Genomic DNA, 20,821 nt, shown 5'->3' with positions numbered 1-20,821 from the left:
GTTAGGTGGATTGGCCATGCTAAATTGATGTGGAGATGTCAGTGTTGGACTGAGGTGGGCACAGTAAGAAGTCTCACAGCACCAGGTTAAAGTCCTACAGGTTTATTTGGAATCATGGGCTTTCGGAGCACTGCTCCTTCACCAGATGATGAAAGCCCGTGATTCCAAATAAACCTGTTGGGACTTTAACCTGTTGTTGTGAGACTTCTTACCAGAGTAAATTGTCCCTTAGTGTCCAAAGATGTGCAGGTTAGGTGGATTGGCCATGCTGAATTGCTTCTTAGTCATAGAGGTTTACAGCATGGAAACAGACCCTTCGGCCCAACTTGTCCATGCCGCCCTTTTTTTTAAAACCCTTAAGCTAATCCCAATTGCCCGCATTTGGCCCATATCCCTCTATACCCATCGTACCCATGTAACTATCTAAAAGCTTTTTGAAGGACAAAATTGTACCCACCTCTACTACTACCTCTGGCAGCTTGTTCCAGACACTCACCACCCTCTGTGAAAACATTGCCCCTCTGGACCCTTTTGTATCTCTCCCCTCTCACCTTAAACCTATGCCCTCTAGTTTTAGACTCCCCTACCTTTGGGAAAAGATATTGACTATCAAGCTGATCTGTGCCCCTCATTATTTTACAGACCTCTATAAGGTCACCCCTCAGCCTCTTACGCTCGAGAGAAAAAAGTCCCAGTCTATCCAGCCTCTCCTTATAACTCAAACCATCAAGTCCCAGTAGCATCCTAGTAAATCTTTTCTGCACTCTTTCTAGTTTAATAATATCCTTTCTATAATAGGGTGACCTGAATTGCGCACAGTATTCCAAGTGTGGCCTTACCAATGTCTTGTTGAAGTTGTACAAGACATTCCAACTCCTGTATTCAATGGTCGAGAGCGTCAAGTTCAACGAGATGTCCCAACTCCTGTATTCAATGTTCTGACCAATGAAACCAAGCATGCTAAATGCCGCCTTGTGTCCAAAGATGTGTAGGTTAGGTGGATTGGCCATGCTAAATTGTCCCTTAGTGTCCAAAGATATGCTGGTTAGAATGGATTGGCCATGCTAAATTGCCCCTTAGTGTCCAAAGGTGTGCAGGTTAGGTGGGTTGGCCATGGTAAATGTGTGGGGATATGGGCATAGGGTGGCAGAGAGGGCCTGGGTACACTGTCAGAGAGTTGATACAGACTCGATGGGCCGTTTGGCCTCTTCTGCACTCTAGGGATTCCAGTTTATGATGAGCTTTCATTGTCCTGTCTTGCCAACTGGAGGGTGGGATTGTTTGGGTCCACAGATCTCAGGAATGCTTCGACAGCGGGGAAGTCTGGTTATGGCTTCCTAGATGGGTTGCTCTGCCTACAGCAGACCCTCCCTCTATTCGCCTGACTAAGAGCCAGCACCTCTTACCAATACTGGGCAGCCAAGTTTAAAAATGTCAGCCCCAGCTTGGATGTAAAATCCAGACAAGTTCTCGAAGAGCGATTCACCCAGCAGGCTGCTTTTAGAGCTACAAGTGTGGGCTGGGCATTAGCCCAGGAATGTCTGGCCTGCAGCCCCTGGAGCTCCGGCAGTCTGTCCCTTTCCTCCTTCAGCAAACCTGGTCCCCTTCATACTCAAGTTCAAATTGACGTGTGGGGAAAGCTGCCCTTGGCATTGTTGCTTCATTGATGGCTAAATCACAAAATCTGTTAGTATTTACAATCTGAGCGATCTGAAAATTAAAACCAATCTAAATTTAAATGTTATTGGTGCCCAGCGAGGCTCCAGATTGGAAAATGTTGGCAGTCCCTGTGCCCCAGATCCCTTTTGAAACCCAGCATCTTCGGAGCTCAAAAGGTAATTGAGCAAAAGATTTTGAGGCTGTTTGGGGAAGCTGGGTGACACGGTGGCACAGTGGTTAGCACTGCTGCCTCACAGCGCCAGGGACCCAGATTCGATTCCGGCCTCGGGTCACTGTGTATGCAGAGTCTGCGCATTCTCCTCATGTCTGCGTGGGTTTCCTCCGGGTGCTCCGGTTTCCTCCCACAGTCCGAAAGACGGGCTGGTTAGGGTGCATTGGCCGTGCTAAATTCTCCCTCCCGAACAGGCGCCGGAGTGTGGCGACTAGGGGATTTTCACAGTAACTTCATTGCAGTGTTAATGTAAGCCTACTGGTGACACTAATATATAAGAATAATAATTGCTGTTTCAGTGCATGAGAAGTGTAAGCATTTTAATGTTGTACAAGGTGTGAACACGGACATGGTATTAAGCTATCGCACTCTTTTTATTCCTCCCCCACTGCGATAGTTCCCCCGAGTTGTCTTCAGAAGCAGCTGCCCCATCCAAGACCGCTGGGAAGACGGTATCGACAGACCCCGTGACTCCACATCCGCAACCGCCCATCCAGAGGGAAAAGAAGGCCCCTCGTCCTCCAAAGAAAAAATCCCAGAAAGCAGGATTATACTCTGACGTCTACAAGGTTCCCGAGTGAGTAAATTGTGAGAAATATTACCATCATCGTGTGCAGCTTTTTCAACCCTCCAAAAAAAAAAGTTTTTTAAAGTTGCATTGGCTCTGAAAACTCAAAGCCAGATTCTCCGTGAGGAAGCCGATGAGGAGTTTGTCAGTGGCAACGCAGGAGAGTTATTGCTGACTCGGGGCGGCATGGTGGTTAGCGCTGCTGCCTCACAGCGCCAGCGACCTGGGTTTGATTCCCGGCTTGGGTCACTGTCTGTGCGGAGTCTGCACGTTCTCCCCGTGTCTGTGTGGGTTTCCTCCGGGTGCTCCGGTTTCCTCCCATAGTCCAAAGATGTGCAGGTTAGGGGGATTGGCCGTGCTAAATTGCCGCTTAGTGTCAGGGGATTAGCAGGGTAAATGTGTGGGGTTGTGGGAATAGGGCATGAGTGGGATTGTTGTCGGTGTAGACTCGATGGGCCGAATGGCCTCCTACACGAGGGATTCTATGAATAAACAGACTGGAACGCACAGGAGACCCTTCAGCTGAAAGGTGATCTTTTTTTAGATTGTGGGTAACATTGGGTGGGGGAATCCTTCACTGAGACTCGATCGTTACAAAAGTTCTCTCTCTGAAGCGTGCGTCTGTTTTGTTTTTTTAACCACTCCAGATACTGTCAGGTTTGCTGGGGATTTTCATGCTTTAATTCCCATTGGAGTGTTTTCTCTCTCCCTCCCTGGCTGGAATATGAAACGCTTCCCTCACTGGCAGCGGCCCTGCTTGCTTTACCATGTTGGGGGTGGGGGGGGGGGTCAGGTTTTCCTGCCGCTGATCTCACCACCTACTTATTTGCCGAGTGAGACAGTATTAGGCGGTTAAACAGCCTGCTCCAACCCAAGCTCTGACAGCTGCACCCAGCCACTTAGGGGGTACATGAGAACAGGCTCAACTTAAAAGCGCCTGTGATCTTGACGCTGGTTTGTTTACTTGACTTTTTGAGGGGAAGCAGTGATTCCCACCCCAGCTTGCCGAGGAGCCAGTTGTGGAGGACTGTGAATCCAAACCAAACAGTATTCTGCTCTGGCGAGCAACCGCTGTGCTGCTAGACCTCACGAAGACTGTTCATTTTGCACATCAGGCGCCTTTTGCTTTCCTCCGGCTTCCCCCAGCTTCAGGCCAGGGTTCAGATAAAACTTTTTCAGCACAAGTCGGAGATTGTTTCCTGTTGCTGCCGCTGGCTCCTTCTCTGAAACAGAAGCGCCTGGGGCTCTGCTGCAATACTTCAGTCCTGGTGGTAGCAGATTTTCTAGGCCAGTTACAGCCTGGGAGTCGCTGCTTCCAGGTTGCAGGTGGTCCGTTATCAGTCAGGCTGAGTACAATTCACCTCTGTTCCCACCTATTAAGACCCTGCAGGATCCAACCTGGGCGATTCCCGGAATGTGGAACAGACGCACCCCACCAAATCCTTGCTGCCTGAACGCTGCGATATGTTCACCTTCAGTAAGGAGAGGATAAAAGGCCAGCTTGTTACCAAATGCACATTATAAAATGTATGCCTTTGGCGTATGTTCCAGCAGCCCTCTTACTCGGGCCGTCCCACCCCAGCGACACTGACCTTGCCCACACGGAGCGAGGTTGGAATAAAGGAACAGCCTGTTCTCTCCACGTTTTAGCTTTTGTCTGTGAAATTGTGCCGGCAGCAGCCACTTTGCTTTTCCGTCGTGTCTGAATTGGGATTCGATCGTCATTTCGATTTCCCCCCCCCCCCCCGTACTGCAGGTTCAGAGCTGGCACAGCTCAGTGCTGCTCAGCAAAGGGCTTTGACTCCACCACCACCAGGGGATGCCATTGATTCTATCCTGGGCAGGGTGACGTTGTTCCTGGCAGGCCACACTGTGCACCAGCGCTCCCGATTCTGAACAGCGAATTTGGCCTATACTCGATACACTCCTCTACAATGTTAGACAGTAAAGCTTGCTGACTGCAGTTACCCGTCACCCTTCCCAGAATAGAACGCTTTCAGTGTGGAAGCAACAGCATTCTCTCTGTCTGTCTCTCTCTCTCTCTCTCTCTCTCTGTCTTCCCCTCCCCCTCCCGGTGGGACTAAGAATGCACAGTTTAAAAAAAAAACTATCCAGCAGCACTGGCTTCAAGGCAAAGGCTTTTCTTCTGAGAAGGGCATTTGTATTGCGATCCCCTCAGACCTGCGGGCCTCCACAAAGCTTGACGTATCGTAATCCCTTGGGAATACGGTCACTGGTGCTTGGGCAAGATGGGCAGCCATGTTGAGGGCAGGGATGTCTCGGCAAGGTCAGTGAGCAGCCGCTGAAAGCAGCGGTTTTTAGTGGGTGTTGGTTGAAGGATGAGTGACGGCTGGAACGTTGGGAGAGGTCCCTCAGTTTCATTTTGGTTTTGGGTGAAGTCAAGCTTCTTTGACAATGCAGCACGTGTTCAGCGGTGCCCTGAAGCTGGCCGGAATTGTGTTCCGTGTTTCAGAGTCGAGTTTGAGCTTGCAGCTCTGCGACTGACTGACACTTCAGCTGAGCCAAGCTGACCATTTTATCATCTTTAGATTAGGCTGTCTTTTGTCGTTACTTTGTTCCTGCTATTCAAGAGTAAAAGAAGAAGGTTGTTCGTGATCTTGTCCTGGTCTTGGGTGTCGTTAATATGCTTTGTAAATACTGCAAAATATTAATTACTTAATGAGTTAATAGCATCCAGTGATAAACACCAAGCAGTATTTCTATTTGAGACTTCATGTTCTGGTTGGGAGTAGATGCTTTCTGTTGTGTTACCTGGGCTCTGGTGTTCAGGTTGGGAGTCGATGCTTTCTGTTGTGTTACCTGGGCTCTGGTGTTCAGGTTGGGAGTCGATGCTTTCTGTTGTGTTACCTGGGCTCTGGTGTTCAGGTTGGGAGTCGATGCTTTCTGTTGTATTACCTGGGCTCTGGGGTTCAGGGTGGGAGTAGATGTTTTCTGTTGTATTACCTGGGCTCTGGTGTTCAGGTTGGGAGTACATGCTTTCTGTTGTATTACCTGGGCTCTGGTGTTCAGGTTGGGAGTCGATGCTTTCTGTTGTGTTACCTGGGCTCTGGGGTTCAGGGTGGGAGTAGATGTTTTCTGTTGTATTACCTGGGCTCTGGTGTTCAGGTTGGGAGTACATGCTTTCTGTTGTATTACCTGGGCTCTGGTGTTCAGGTTGGGAGTAGATGCTTTCTGTTGTGTTACCTGGGCTCTGGTGTTCAGGTTGGGAGTCGATGCTTTCTGTTGTATTACCTGGGCTCTGGGGTTCAGGGTGGGAGTAGATGTTTTCTGTTGTGTTACCTGGGCTCTGGTGTTCAGGTTGGGAGTCGATGCTTTCTGTTGTGTTACCTGGGCTCTGGGGTTCAGGGTGGGAGTAGATGTTTTCTGTTGTATTACCTGGGCTCTGGTGTTCAGGTTGGGAGTACATGCTTTCTGTTGTATTACCTGGGCTCTGGTGTTCAGGTTGGGAGTAGATGCTTTCTGTTGTGTTACCTGGGCTCTGGTGTTCAGGTTGGGAGTCGATGCTTTCTGTTGTATTACCTGGGCTCTGGGGTTCAGGGTGGGAGTAGATGTTTTCTGTTGTGTTACCTGGGCTCTGGTGTTCAGGTTGGGAGTCGATGCTTTCTGTTGTGTTACCTGGGCTCTGGTGTTCAGGTTGGGAGTCGATGCTTTCTGTTGTATTACCTGGGCTCTGGGGTTCAGGGTGGGAGTAGATGTTTTCTGTTGTATTACCTGGGCTCTGGTGTTCAGGTTGGGAGTACATGCTTTCTGTTGTATTACCTGGGCTCTGGTGTTCAGGTTGGGAGTAGATGCTTTCTGTTGTGTTACCTGGGCTCTGGTGTTCAGGTTGGGAGTAGATGCTTTCTGTTGTGTTCCCTGGGCTCTGGTGTTCAGGTTGGGAGTCGATGCTTTCTGTTGTGTTCCCTGGGCTCTGGTGTTCAGGTCGGGAGTCGATGCTTTCTGTTGTGTTACCTGGGCTCTGGTGTTCAGGTTGGGAGTCGATGCTTTCTGTTGTATTACCTGGGCTCTGGTGTTCAGGTTGGGAGTAGATGCTTTCTGTTGTGTTCCCTGGGCTCTGGTGTTCAGGTTGGGAGTCGATGCTTTCTGTTGTGTTCCCTGGGCTCTGGTGTTCAGGTCGGGAGTCGATGCTTTCTGTTGTATTACCTGGGCTCTGGTGTTCAGGGTGGGAGTCGATGCTTTCTGTTGTGTTACCTGGGCTCTGGTGTTCAGGTTGGGAGTAGATGCTTTCTGTTGTGTTCCCTGGGCTCTGGTGTTCAGGTTGGGAGTCGATGCTTTCTGTTGTATTACCTGGGCTCTGGTGTTCAGGGTGGGAGTCGATGCTTTCTGTTGTGTTACCTGGGCTCTGGTGTTCAGGTCGGGAGTCGATGCTTTCTGTTGTATTACCTGGGCTGTGGTGTTCAGGGTGGGAGTAGATGCTTTCTGTTGTGTTACCTGGGCTCTGGTGTTCAGGTCGGGAGTAGGTGCTTTCTGTTGTATTACCTGGGCTCTGGTGGTCAGGTTGGGAGTCGATGCTTTCTGTTGTGTTCCCTGGGCTCTGGTGTTCAGGTTGGGAGTAGGTGCTTTCTGTTGTATTACCTGGGCTCTAGTGTTCACGTTGGGAGCAGATGCTTTCTGTTGTGTTACCTGGGCTCTGGTGTTCAGGTTGGGAGTCGATGCTTTCTGTTGTGTTACTTGGGCTCTGGTGTTCAGGTCGGGAGTAGATGCTTTCTGTTGTGTTACCTGGGCTCTGGTGTTCAGGTTGGGAGCAGATGCTTTCTGTTGTTCCACTGGAGCAAGCTGAGAGGGAGTGATTGGAGGCAGCAGTGCTGGTGAGAGATTAATTGAATTGTTTATTTATTTCATTAGTCAGCTCGTGTGTGTTTTTTTTTTGGCCTTTACCTTTGCAGTAGAATTTTAAGTTTAAAGTGAAAACTGGAAGTGGGCTGCTAAGGAGTCTGGGAAGGGTTTTAAGCGTGCGAAGTATAAAAGGTAGGCTGCAGTATACAGCGGGCAGCGTCGGGAGCGGGCAGGGGAGTGAGTGGGAAGCAGAGTGTGAGCTAGAAGGCTTTGGCTCACAGGGCTTAGGCAGAAAGGGCGAGCAGGGGTGAGTTAAATTCATTTCTGCACTTTCTACCTGGTACTGGCAAGGTATCTAGAGGGGATGGGTGTGCAGGCAGTGCTATGTTCCTCTTGCACTATGTTTGAGGTGAGGGACGACGACAGTGTCCCTGCTGATTACATCTGTGGGAAGTGCACCCATCTGCAGCTCCTCCAAAACCGTGTTAGGGAACTGGAGCTGGAGTTGGATGAACTTAGGATCATTAGGGACGCAGAGGTGGCCATAGACAGAAGCTTTAGGGATACAGTTACTCCGAGGAATGAAAACAGATGGGTGACGGTGAGAGGGGCTGGGAGGAAGCAGTCCGTGCAGGGATCCCCGGTGGTCGTTCCCCTTAGCAACAAGTATTCCGCTTTGGATACGGTTGAGGGGGATGACATACCAGTGGTGAGCCGCAGTGAGAGGATCTCCAGCACTGTGTCCGTCTCTGTGGCTCGGGAGGGTAAGGGGCAGAGCGGGAGGGCAGCAAAAGAGACTCACGGATGGTATGTTGCCTACCGGATGCCAAGGTCCGTGACGTCTCAGACCGTGTTTTCCGGATTCTGAAGGGGGAGGGGAAACAGTCACAAGTCGTGGTACACATTGGTACCAATGACATAGGTAAGAGAAGGGACGAGGATTTAAAGCAGGAATTTCTGGAGCTGGGCTGGAAGCTGAGAGCCAAGACGAAACATGTGGTCATCTCTGGTATGTTGCCGGTGCCACGTGATAGCAAGTTGAGGAACAGGGAGAGAGTGCAGTTAAACATGTGGTTGCAGGGATGGTGTAGGAGGGAGGGTTTCAGATACATGGATAATTGGAACACATTCTGGGGAAGGTGGGACCTGTACAAACAGGACGGGGTGCACCTGAACCAGAGGGGCACCAATATCCTAGGAGGGAAATTTGTTACGGCTCTTCAGGGGAGTTTAAACTAATTTGTCAGGGGAGTGGGAAAAGGAGTTGTAGTCCAGAAGTCAGTGAGGGTGGTGAGGTATTGGGGAAGGTATCAGGGTCAAGGGTGGGTACCGGTAGACAGGAAGATGGGTTGAAGTGTGTCTACTTCAATGCAAGGAGCATCCGGAACAAGGTAGATGAACTTGGGGCGTGGATTGGTACTTGGGACTACGATGTTGTGGCCATTACGGAGACGTGGGTAGAACAAGGACAGGAATGGTTGTTGGACGTTCCGGGGTATAGATGTTTCACTAAGTGTAGGGAAGCTGGTAAAAGAGGTGGAGGAGTGGCATTGTTAATCAAGGATAGTTTAACGGCTGCGGAAAGGCACTTCGAGGGGGATCTGCACACTGAGGTAATATGGGCTGAGGTTAGAAATAGGAAAGGAGCGGTCACGTTGTTAGGAGTTTACTATAGGCCCCCAAATAGTAATAGAGATGTGGAGGAAGAAATTGCTAAGCAGATTATGGATATGTGTGGGGGTCACAGGGTAGTTGTCATGGGGGACTTTAACTTTCCAAATATTGATTGGAGCCTTTGTAGGTCAAATAGTTCGGATGGGGCAGTTTTTGTGCAGTGTGTGCAGGAGGGGTTCCTGACACAATATGTGGATAGGCCGACAAGAGGTGAGGCCACATTGGATTTGGTACTGGGAAATGAACCGGGCCAAGTGTTAGATTTGGTTGTGGGAGAGCACTTTGGAGATAGTGACCACAATTCGGTGTCTTTTGTTATTGCAATGGAGAGGGATAGGGCCGTACGGCAGGGCAAGGTTTACAATTGGGGGAGAGGTAATTATGATGCGATTAGGCAAGAATTAGGGGGCATAAGTTGGGAACAGAAACTCAGAGAAAGGAACTAATGAAAAGTGGAACTTTTTCAAGGAACAAATACTGGATGTCCTTGATAGGTATGTCCCTGTCAGGCAGGGAGGAAATGGCCGAGTGAGGGAACCATGGTTCACGAAAGAGGTGGAATGTCTTGTGAAAAGGAAGAGGGAAGCTTATGTAGGGATGAGGAAACAAGGTTCAGATGGCTCGATTGAGGGTTACAAGTTAGCAAGGAATGAGCTGAAAAAGGGGTTTAGGAGAGCTAGGAGGGGACACGAGAAGTCCTTGGCGGGTCGGATCAAGGAAAACCCCAAGGCTTTTTACTCTTATGTGAGGAATAAAAGAATGACCAGGGTGAGGTTAGGGCCGGTCAAGGACAGTAGTGGCAACTTGTGTATGGAGTCAGTAGAGATAGGCGAGGTGATGAATGAATACTTTTCTTCAGTGTTCACCAAGGAGAGGGGCCATGTTTTTGAGGAAGAGAAGGTGTTACAGGCTAATAGGCTGGAGGAAATAGTTGTTCGGAGGGAGGATGTCCTGGCAGTTTTGAATAAACTGAAGGTCGATAAGTCCCCTGGGCCTGATGAAATGTATCCTAGGATTCTTTGGGAGGCAAGGGATGAGATTGCAGAGCCTTTGGCTTTGATCTTTGGGTCCTCGCTGTCCACGGGGATGGTGCCAGAAGACTGGAGAATGGCGAATGTTGTTCCTCTGTTTAAGAAAGGGAATAGAAATGACCCTGGTAATTATAGACCGGTTAGTCTTACTTCGGTGGTTGGTAAATTGATGGAAAAGGTCCTTAGAGATGGGATTTACGACCATTTAGAAAGATACGGATTAATCCGGGATAGTCAGCACGGATTCGTGAAGGGCAAGTCGTGCCTCACAAATTTGATAGAATTTTTTGAGGAGGTAACTAAGTGTGTTGATGAAGGTAGGGCAGTTGATGTCATATACATGGATTTTAGTAAGGCGTTTGATAAGGTCCCCCATGGTCGGCTTATGATGAAACTGAGGAGGTGTGGGATAGAGGGAAAGTTGGCCGATTGGATAGGTAACTGGCTGTCTGATCGAAGACAGAGGGTGGTGGTCGATGGAAAATTTTCGGATTGGAGGCAGGTTGCTAGCGGAGTGCCGCAGGGACCAGTGCTTGGTCCTCTGCTCTTTGTGATTTTTATTAATGACTTAGAGGAGGGGGCTGAAGGGTGGATCAGTAAATTTGCTGATGACACCAAGATTGGTGGAGTAGTGGATGAGGTGGAGGGATGTTGTAGGCTGCAAAGAGACATAGATAGGATGCAAAGCTGGGCTGAAAAATGGCAAATGGAGTTTAACCCTGATAAATGTGAGGTGATTCATTTTGGTAGGACTAATTTAAATGTGGATTACAGGGTCAAAGGTAGGGTTCTGAAGACTGTGGAGGAACAGAGAGATCTTGGGGTTCATATCCACAGATCTCTAAAGGTTGCCACTCAAGTGGATAGAGCTGTGAAGAAGGCCTATAGTGTGTTAGCTTTTATTAACAGGGGGTTGGAGTTTAAGAGCCGTGGGGTTATGCTGCAACTGTACAGGACCTTGGTGAGACCACATTTGGAATATTGTGTGCAGTTCTGGTCACCTCACTATAAGAAGGATGTGGAAGCGCTGGAAAGAGAGCAGAGGAGATTTACCAGGATGCTGCCTGGTTTGGAGGGTAGGTCTTATGAGGAAAGGTTGAGGGAGCTAGGGCTGTTCTCTCTGGAGCGGAGGAGGCTGAGGGGAGACTTAATAGAGGTTTATAAAATGATGAAGGGGATAGATAGAGTGAACGTTCAAAGACTATTTCCTCGGGTGGATGGAGCTATTACAAGGGGGCATAACTATAGGGTTCGTGGTGGGAGATACAGGAAGGATATCAGAGGTAGGTTCTTTACGCAGAGAGTGGTTGGGGTGTGGAATGGACTGCCTGCAGTGATAGTGGAGTCAGACACTTTAGGAACATTTAAGCGGTTATTGGATAGGCACATGGAGCACACCAGGATGATAGGGAGTGGGATAGCTTGATCTTGGTTTCAGATAAAGCTCGGCACAACATCGTGGGCCGAAGGGCCTGTTCTGTGCTGTACCGTTCTATGTTCTATATTGTGTTCCCTGGGCTCTGGTGTTCAGGTTGGGAGTCGATGCTTTCTGTTGTATTACCTGGGCTCTGGTGTTCAGGTTGGGAGTCGATGCTTTCTGTTGTATTCCCTGGGCTCTGGTGTTCAGGTCAGGTGGAGTAGATGCTTTCTGTTGTGTTACCTGGGCTCTGGTGTTCAGGTTGGGAGTCGATGCTTTCTGCTGTATTACCTGGGCTCTGGTGTTCAGGTTGGGAGTCGATGCTTTCTGCTGTATTACCTGGGCTCTGGTGTTCAGGTTGGGAGTAGATGCTTTCTGTTGTATTACCTGGGCTCTGGTGTTCAGGTTGGGAGTAGATGCTTTCTGTTGTGTTACCTGGGCTCTGGTGTTCAGGGTGGGTGGAGTAGATGCTTTCTGTTGTATTACCTGGGCTCTGGTGTTCAGGTTGGGAGTAGATGTTTTCTGTTGTATTATCTGGGCCCTGGTGTTCAGGTTGGGAGTCGATGCTTTCTGTTGTATTCCCTGGGTTCTGGTGTTCAGGTTGGGAGTAGATGCTTTCTGTTGTGTTCCCTGGGCTCTGGTGTTCAGGGTGAGATTAGATCCTTCCTGTTGTGTTGCCTGGTCTCTGATGTTCAGGCTGGTTGGAGTAAATGCTTTCATAGAAATCATAGAAACCCTACAATACAGAAAGAGGCCATTCGGCCCATCGAGTCTTCACCGACCACAATCCCATCCAGGCCCTACCCTCATATCCCTACATATTGACCCACTAATCCCTCTAACCTACACATCTCAGGACACTAAGGGCAATTTTTAGCATGGCCAATCAACCTAACCCGCATATCTTTGGACTGTGAGAGGAAAGCAGAGCACCCGGAAGAAACCCACGCAGACACGAGGAGAATGTGCAGACTCCACACAAACGGACCCGAGCCGGGAATCGAACCCGGGTCCCTGGAGTTTCTGTTGTATTCCCTGGGCTCTGGTGTTCAGATCGGGAGTAGATGCTTTCTGTTGTGTTACCTGGGCTCTGGTGTTCAGATCGGGAGTAGATGCTTTCTGTTGTATTACCTGGGTTCTGGTGTTCAGGTCGGGAGTAGATGCCTTCTGTTGTATTCCCTGGGCTCTGGTGTTCAGATCGGGAGTAGATGCTTTCTGTTGTGTTACCTGGGCTCTGGTGTTCAGATCGGGAGTAGATGCTTTCTGTTGTATTACCTGGGTTCTGGTGTTCAGGTCGGGAGTAGATGCTTTCTGTTGTATTCCCTGGGCTCTGGTGTTCAGGTTGGGAGTAGATGCTTTCTGTTGTGTTACCTGGGCTCTGGTGTTCAGGTTGGGAGTAGATGCTTTCTGTTGTATTACCTGGGCTCTGGTGTTCAGGGTGGAGTAGATGCTTTCTGTTGTGTTACCTGGGCTCTGGTGTTCAGGGTGGAGTAGATGCTTTCTGTTGTGTTACCTGGGCTCTGGTGTTCAGGGTGGGTGGAGTAGATGCTTTCTGTTGTATTACCTGGGCTCTGGTGTTCAGGTTGGGAGTAGATGCTTTCTGTTGTGTTACCTGGGCTCTGGTGTTCAGGTTGGGTGGAGTGGATGCTTTCTGTTGTATTACCTGGGCTCTGATCCTTGCTTTGGTTGCAGTGAGGAAAGAGTCACTCAGGACACAGAGTGTCAAAACTGTCATAGGCGTAGGCCATTTCCAGTTCAGAAGTTCTCATCTGGACTTGTCTTCCATTAATCTTTGCACAGCTTACAATAATTCATCCGTGTTGTGCTTGTGCCACTGTTAAAAGCTTTGGGATGTTGCTGTGATGTTCAGTTGCCCTGTTTCACACTTTGAGGAGGTTCCAGGTCATAATCAAAGCTATCCTTGGTTGGCTGGGTGGGGGGGTAGAAGAGGGAAAGGTGAGTAAGACAGAATTGATCTCCAAGCCTGATGGAAAACCCCAAGACAGGTGAACCTATGTCCTGTGAATCACCTCGTGACCAGATTAAAGTGTACTTTGGCAAAGGAGTGAGAACAGGATACCCACTTGCCCCTTTCTGGGACAAGATATTAAGATAACAGAGAGAATTTCTGAAAGTGGGTGAAGGAATGAGCTTCGCGCTCAGAGAGCTGTCTGTTTTATTTGGAAATGGCGTGAGATCACAGCTTCCAATCTAAGTTGATGAATTTTCTCTTGTCAGAATGCTTGTTTCTTTAATCATATTGCCAAGAGGTTTGTAGACCGTGTGCAGGGACATGTAAAGTTGTCACATAAATGGCTTTGTTCTCTTGACAAAGTGCCCGTGGCTGCACTGTGATTGCAACTCATGGCTTCAGATCCGTCGCTGTGGGAAGCTTCTGTCCTCTCCCTGCTTCCTTTCTCCTTCATTCTAACACCTGCAGCATATCCCAATGTAGGGAGTGAATTAGCTAACTAACAGAATATACCTGCAGCATGTGACAACGTAGAGAGAGAGAATTAACTAACTGACAGGATATACCTGTTAGTTACATATTACAGAGAAGGAGGTGCTGGACGTCTTAAAGCGCATCAAGGTAGATAAATTTCCGGGACCTGATGAAGTGTATCCCAGGGCGTTGTGGGAGGCTAGGGAGGAAATTGCGGGTCCCCTAGTCGAGATATTTGAATCATCGTTAGTCACGGGTGAGGTGCCTGAAGATTGGAGGGTGGCAAATGTTGTGCCTTTGTTTAAGAAGGGCCGCAGGGAAAAGCCTGGGAATTACAGGCCAGTGAGCCTCACATCTGTGGTGGGTAAGTTGTTGGAAGGTATTTTGAGGGACAGGATCTACAGGCATTCAGAGAGGCAAGGACTGATTAGGGACAGTCAGCATGGCTTTGTGAGTGGAAAATCATGTCTCTCAAATTTGATTGAGTTTTTTTGAAGGCGTAACCAAGAAGGTAGATGAGGGCAGTGCAGTTGATGTTGTCTACGTAGACTTTAGCAAGGTCCTTTGACAAGGTACCGCATGGTAGGTTGTTGCATAAGGCTAAATCTCATGGGATCCAGGGTGAGAAGTAGCTAAATGGGTACGAAATTGACTTGATGACAGAAGCCAGAGGGTGGTTGTAAAGGGTTGTTTTTCAAACTGGAGGCCTGTGACCAGCGGTGTGCCGCAGGGATTGGTGCTGGGTCCACTGTTATTTGTCATTTATTTTAATGATTTGGATGAGAGTTTAGTAGGCATGGTTCGTAAGTTTGCAAATGACATCAAGATTGGTGGCATTGTGGACAGTGAAGAAGGTTATCTAGGATTGCAATGGGATCTTGATCAATTGGGCCAGTGGGCTGACGAATGGCAGATGGAGTTCAGTTTCGATAAATGTGAGGTGATGCATTTTGGTAGATCGAACCAGGGCAGGACTTACTCAGTAAATGGTAGGGCGTTGGGGACAGTTACAGTGCAAAGACATCTAGGGGGAAAGGTTTATAGCTCCTTGAAAGTGGAGTCACAGGTGGACAGAGTGGTGAAAAAGGCATTCAGCATGTTTGGTTTCATTGGTCAGAACATTGAATACAGGAGTTGGGACGTCTTGTTGAAGTTGTACAAGGCATTGGCAAGGCCACACTTGGAATACTGTGTACAGTTCTGGTCACCCTATTATAGAAAGGATATTATTAAACTAGAAAGAGTGCAGAAAAGATTTACTAGGATGCTACTGGGATTTGATGGTTTGAGTTATAAGGAGAGGCTGGATAGATTGGGACTTTTTTCTCTGGAGTGTAGGAGGCTGAGAGGTGATCTTATAGAGGTCTATAAAATAATGAGGGGCACAGATCAGCTAGATAGTCAATATCTTTTCCCAAAGGTTCACAAGGATGTTGCCGGGACTTGAGAAGCTGAGTTACAGAGAGAGATTGAATAGGTTGGGCCTTTATTCCCTGGAGCGTAGAAGATTGAGGGGAGATTTGATAGAGGTGTATAAGATTTTGATGGGTATAGATAGAGTGAATGCAAGCAGGCTTTTTCCGCTGAGGCTAGGGGAGAAAAAAACCAGAGGGCATGGGTTAAGGGTGAAAGGAGAAAAGTTTAAAGGGAATATTAGGGGGGGCTTCTTCACGCAGAGAGTGGTGGGAGTGTGGAATGAGCTGCAGGATAAAGTGGTAAATGCGGGGTCACTTTTAACATTTAAGAAAAACTTGGACGGGTTCATGGATGAGAGGGGTGTGGAGGGATATGATCCAAGTGCAGGTCAGTGGGACTAGGCAAAAAATGGTTCGGCACAGACAAGAAGGACCAAAAGGCCTGTTTCTGAGCTGTAATTTTCTATGGTTCTATGGTTCTAAAGGCAGGGGAGTCTAAAACTAGAGGGCATAGTTTAAGGTGAGAGGGGAGAGATACAAAAGGGTCCAGAGGGGCAATTTTTTCACACACAAAGAACAAAGAACAGTACAGCACAGGAAACAGGCCCTTCGGCCCTCCAAGCCTGTGCCGCTCCTTGGTCCAACTAGACCAATCGTTTGTATCCCTCCATTCCCAGGCTGCTCACGTGACTATCCAGGTAAGTCTTAAACGATGTCAGCGTGCCTGCCTCCACCACCCTACTTGGCAGCGCATTCCAGGGCCCCACCACCCTCTGCGTAAAAAACGTCCCTCTGATATCTGAGTTATACTTCGCCCCTCTCAGCTTGAGCCCGTGACCCCTCGTGATCGTCACCTCCGACCTGGGAAAAAGCTTCCCACTGTTCACCCTATCTTTACCCTTCATAATCTTGTACACCTCTATTAGATCTCCCCTCATTCTCCGTCTTTCCAGGGAGAACAAGCCCAGTTTACCCAATCTCTCCTCATAGCTAAGACCCTCCATACCAGGCAACATCCTGGTAAACCTTCTCTGCACTCTCTCTAACGCCTCCACGTCCTTCTGGTAGTGCGGCGACCAGAACTGGACGCAGTACTCCAAATGTGGCCTAACCAGCGTTCTATACAGCTGCATCATCAGACTCCAGCTTTTATACTCTATACCCCGTCCTATAAAGGCAAGCATACCATATGCCTTCTTCACCACCTTCTCCACCTGTGTTCCCACCTTCAAGGATTTGTGGACTTGCACACCTAGGTCCCTCTGTGTTTCTATACTCCTGATGACTCTGCCATTTATTGTATAACTCCTCCCTACATTATTTCTTCCAATAATGGTGGTGAGTGTCTGGAACGAGCTGCCAGAGGTAGTAGTAGAGGCGGGTACAATTTTGTCTTTTAAAAAGCATTTAGACAGTTACATGAGTAAGATGGGTATAGAGGGATGTGGGCCAATCTCGGGCAATTGGGACTAACTTAGTGGTTTAAAAAGAAGGGCGGCATGGACAAGTTGGGCCAAAGGGACTGTTTCCATGCTGTAAACTTCTATGACTCTGTAAGTAGTCTCACAACACTAGGTTAAAGTCCAACAGGTTTATTTCATAGCACGAGCTTTTGGCGCGCCGCTCCTTCATCAGGTGAGTGCCTTCAGGCTGGTGGTTCGGTGCCGGCATTGCAGCAGTTTCCAGTCTTTAGTGATCTGAATGAGGAGACATAGAACATAGAACAGTACAGCACAGAACAGGCCCTTCGGCCCATGATGTTGTGCCGAGCTTTATCTGAAACCAAGATCAAGCTATCCCACTCCCTATCATCCTGGTGTGCTCCATGTGCCTATCCAATAACGAGGTGTGGATGGAGACGAGGTGTATCTTAGCCTAATTTGCTGCTGATAGGAATGCAAGTTGTGAGGAGGACACAGAGTCAGCAAAGGGTTACGGGTAGGTAAGTGAATGGGCACAGATTTGACAGATGAAGCATAATGTGGGAAAATGTGAGACTGCTGATTTTGACAGGAAGAATAGTAAAGCAGGATAAGATCTCCGAGCAGGTGTGGGCCATCCAGCCCCTCGAGCCTGCTGCTCTATTCAATACAATCATAGCCGATCTCATCTCAACCTCACTTTCCTGCCTCTTCTCCATAAACCTTCAACTCACTACTGATTACTGTGTATCTAACCCTGTGCTGTACCTGTCCTGGGAGTGTTTGATGGGGACAGTGTAGAGGGAGCTTTACTCTGTATCTAACCCCGTGCTGTACCTGTCCTGGGAGTGTTTGATGAGGGACAGTGTAGAGGGACCTTCACTCTGTATCTAACCTCGTGCTGTACCTGTCCTGGGAGTGTTTGATGGGGACAGTGTAGAGGGAGCTTTACTCTGTATCGAACCCCGTGCTGTACCTGTCCTGGGAGAGTTTGATGGGGACAGTGTAGAGGGACCTTTGCTCTGTATCTAACCTCGTGCTGTTCCTGTCCTGGGAGTGTTTGATGGGGACAGTGTAGAGGGAGCTTTACTCTGTATCTAACCTCGTGCTGTCCCTGTCCTGGGAGTGTTTGATGGGGACAGTGTAGAGGGACCTTTGCTCTGTATCTAACCTCGTGCTGTTCCTGTCCTGGGAGTGTTTGATGGGGACAGTGTAGAGGGAGCTTTACTCTGCATCTAACCCCGTGCTGTACCTGTCCTGGGAGTGTTTGATGGGGACAGTGTAGAGGGAGCTTTACTCTGCATCTAACCCCGTGCTGTACCTGTCCTGGGAGGGTTTGATGGGGACAGTGTGAGCCTGACTGAGAATATATTTCCTTTGCCAGTAGTAAAATGTTACATCTTGATGAGTATATTTTTTCCCAACGTTTTGGGCTTGGTGTGATATAGACATTAACATTCTGGGGTTGGTGTAATATATACTTTTTCAGCTTGGTGTGTATGCAGAGGAGAGAAAAGAAATAAAATGTCAGTTTGGGCTGGAATTGCTATCCAGTTGCTTATTATCTTTGCAGCTTATTGGTAAAAGATTGGCGGAAAATTGATTTGTGTATTTGGTAATATTATACACTGACAGTGAAATAGATAAGAAATTGGATTTCAGGCCTGTTGCCTTTCATCGAGTCGAGAGTAAGTTGGCGAGACCATGACGGATGAAAGAGCCACAGAACGTACAAGTGTTGAAGTAACGTCAAAACACAATCCCTTGTGTTCTTGCACCGTATGGTGATATGCTGCCACGTGAATGTACTGCTCTCAGAAACCTGTACCAAATACATGCAAAATACTGCTGTTGCTCAAATCTGAAAAATTAACAGTGAATCTCAGCCGGTCTTTGTTCTTTAGAGGGATATGGTCCCCAGGAGGGTAGGGGGTTTTAGTTCAGTCGGGCAGCATGGTCGGTGCAGGCTTGGAGGGCCGAAGGGACTGTTCCTGTGCTGTAATTTTCTTTGTTCTTTGTCTGACCGCATCTGTGGAGAGAGAATAGAGCCAACGTTTCGAGCCAGTATAAATCTTGTCCTATTCTCCTCGTCTCAAGTTCTGACGAAGGGTCATCCAGACTCGAATCGTTGGCTCTATTCTCTCTCCGCCGGAGCTTTCAGACTCGCTGAGATTTTCCAGAATATTCTGTTTTTGTTGTTGAACCTGTACCGAATGCTTGTTGACGCACAGGCGGGCTTTCTGAAGGCCGAAGTTGCTGTGGTTGTAATTGTTGCCCACCGGAAGCTTGCTTTTCTGATCCTAATGGTGTTCCATTCTTCCTAGCCCAAAGAGTCGCCTGATTCTGGTGAAGAAGGAGAAGCTGGAGTACATTCCCGGGGAACATGACTACGGGCTCTTCCCAGCTCCGATCCACGTTGGTGAGTCTTGTCTTGCACTGTGCCATCTTCCTGCCAAAGTGGACAAGTTCACATTTTCCACAGTATGCTCCACCTGACAATTTTTTGGCCCACTCAACCTATCCATATCCCTTTGCAGACTTTCTACCTCCCCTTCAAAACTTTCTCTGTCATCAGCAGATTTTTGGGAGTGTTTTAGAAACCAGCGGAAAGGTCAATGAAGAGGAAATTAGAATAGGAGAGTAAACTAGCCAGGAATACTGAAACAAAGTGTAAGATCTTGTGGAAGTATATGAAAAGGAAGAGAGTAGCTAAAGTAAACATTGGCTTCTTAGCTCTGATTTTCCAACGTTCCTTGGATTTGGAAGGGGTCCTGTTGGATTGGAAATTAGAAATGTTACACTGCTTACAATGCTACACTGACCAAAGATATGCAGGTTAGGTGGATTGCCCATGCTAAATTACCCCTTAGTGTCCAAAGATGTGCAGGTTAGGTGGATTGGCCATGCTAAATTACCCCTTAGTGTCCAAAGATGTGCAGGTTAGGTGGATTGGCCATGCTAAATTACCCCTTAGTGTCCAAAGATGTGCAGGTTAGGTGGATTGGCCATGCTAAATTGCCCAGAGTATCCTGGGATGTGTAGGTTAGTGGGGTGTGTGGGGTTTGGGTGGGATTGTTGTCAGTGCAGGCTCGATGGGCCAAATGGTCTCCTCCTGCACTGTAGCGATTCTATGGTTCTATGCTTTTCAAGAAAGGAAAGCGAGAAAGCAGTGAACTACAGGCCAGTTAGCCTGACATCAGTTGTTGGGGAAACGTCGGAATCTGTTACAAAGGAAGTCTTAACGATGCACTTAGAAAAGCAGAGTATGATTAGAACAAGACAACTTGAAGGGTAATCCTGTTTGACAAATTTATTTGAGTTTTTTTTTTGAGGATGTAACTCGTAGAGTAGATGCAGCATATCTGGATTTCCAACAGACGTTCGATAATTCTATAGGTATGTCAAGAACAGAAGGTTGGTTAGGGCAAGTTTAGGGCCAGTTATAGATGGCAGAGGGAAGTTATGTGTGGAACCGGAGGAGATTGGTGAAGCATTGAACCAATATTTCTCTTCGGTGTTCACGCAAGGGGACATGAATATAGCTGAGGAGGACACTGGGTTGCAAGGGAGTAGAATAGACAGTATTACAGTTGATAAGGAGGATGTGCAGGATATTCTGGAGGGTCTGAAAATAGATAAATCCCCTGGTCCGGATGGGATTTATCCAAGGATTCTCTGGGAGGCAAGAGAAGTGATTGCAGAGCCTCTGGCTCTGATCTTCAGGTCGTCGTTGGCCTCTGGTATAGTACCAGAAGATTGGAGGTTAGCGAATGTTGTCCCATTGTTTAAGAAGGGGAACAGAGACTTCCCCGGGAATTATAGACCGGTGAGTCTCACTTCTGTTGTCGGCAAGATGTTGGAAAAAATTATAAGGGATAGGATTTATAGTTATTTGGAGAGTAATGAATTGATAGGTGATAGTCAGCATGGTTTTGTGGCAGGTAGGTCGTGCCTTACTAACCTTATTGAGTTTTTTGAGAAAGTGACCAAGGAGGTGGATGGGGGCAAGGCAGTGGACGTGGTATATATGGATTTTAGTAAGGCGTTTGATAAGGTTCACCATGGTAGGCTTCTGCAGAAAATGCAGATGTATGGGATTGGGGGTGATCTAGGAAATTGGATCAGGAATTGGCTAGCGGATAGGAAACAGAGGGTGGTGGT

At 48.1% G+C, this 20,821-nt stretch overlaps 1 protein-coding gene across 1 annotated transcript in view; it reads left to right on the top strand.

Moving 5' to 3' along the window:
- LOC144489014 (histone-lysine N-methyltransferase ASH1L-like) overlaps nucleotides 1-19,141 on the top strand; it is a gene marked incomplete at its 3' end in the record, with an annotated part of 61,317 nt that extends 42,176 nt beyond the window's left edge. The window contains exons 4-5 of the mRNA XM_078206962.1: nucleotides 2,289-2,468; nucleotides 18,985-19,141. Of these exons, the coding sequence (XP_078063088.1) occupies nucleotides 2,289-2,468; nucleotides 18,985-19,141 (337 nt within the window). The remainder of the gene's footprint in view (nucleotides 1-2,288; nucleotides 2,469-18,984) is intronic.
- Nucleotides 19,142-20,821: the final 1,680 nt, after the last annotated feature.

Source organism: Mustelus asterias, unplaced genomic scaffold (genome assembly GCF_964213995.1).
Source record: "Mustelus asterias unplaced genomic scaffold, sMusAst1.hap1.1 HAP1_SCAFFOLD_1922, whole genome shotgun sequence".
NCBI lineage: Eukaryota > Metazoa > Chordata > Chondrichthyes > Carcharhiniformes > Triakidae > Mustelus > Mustelus asterias.
Note: the sequence above shows the minus strand (reverse complement) of the source record. Positions and strands in the feature narration are given on the sequence as shown.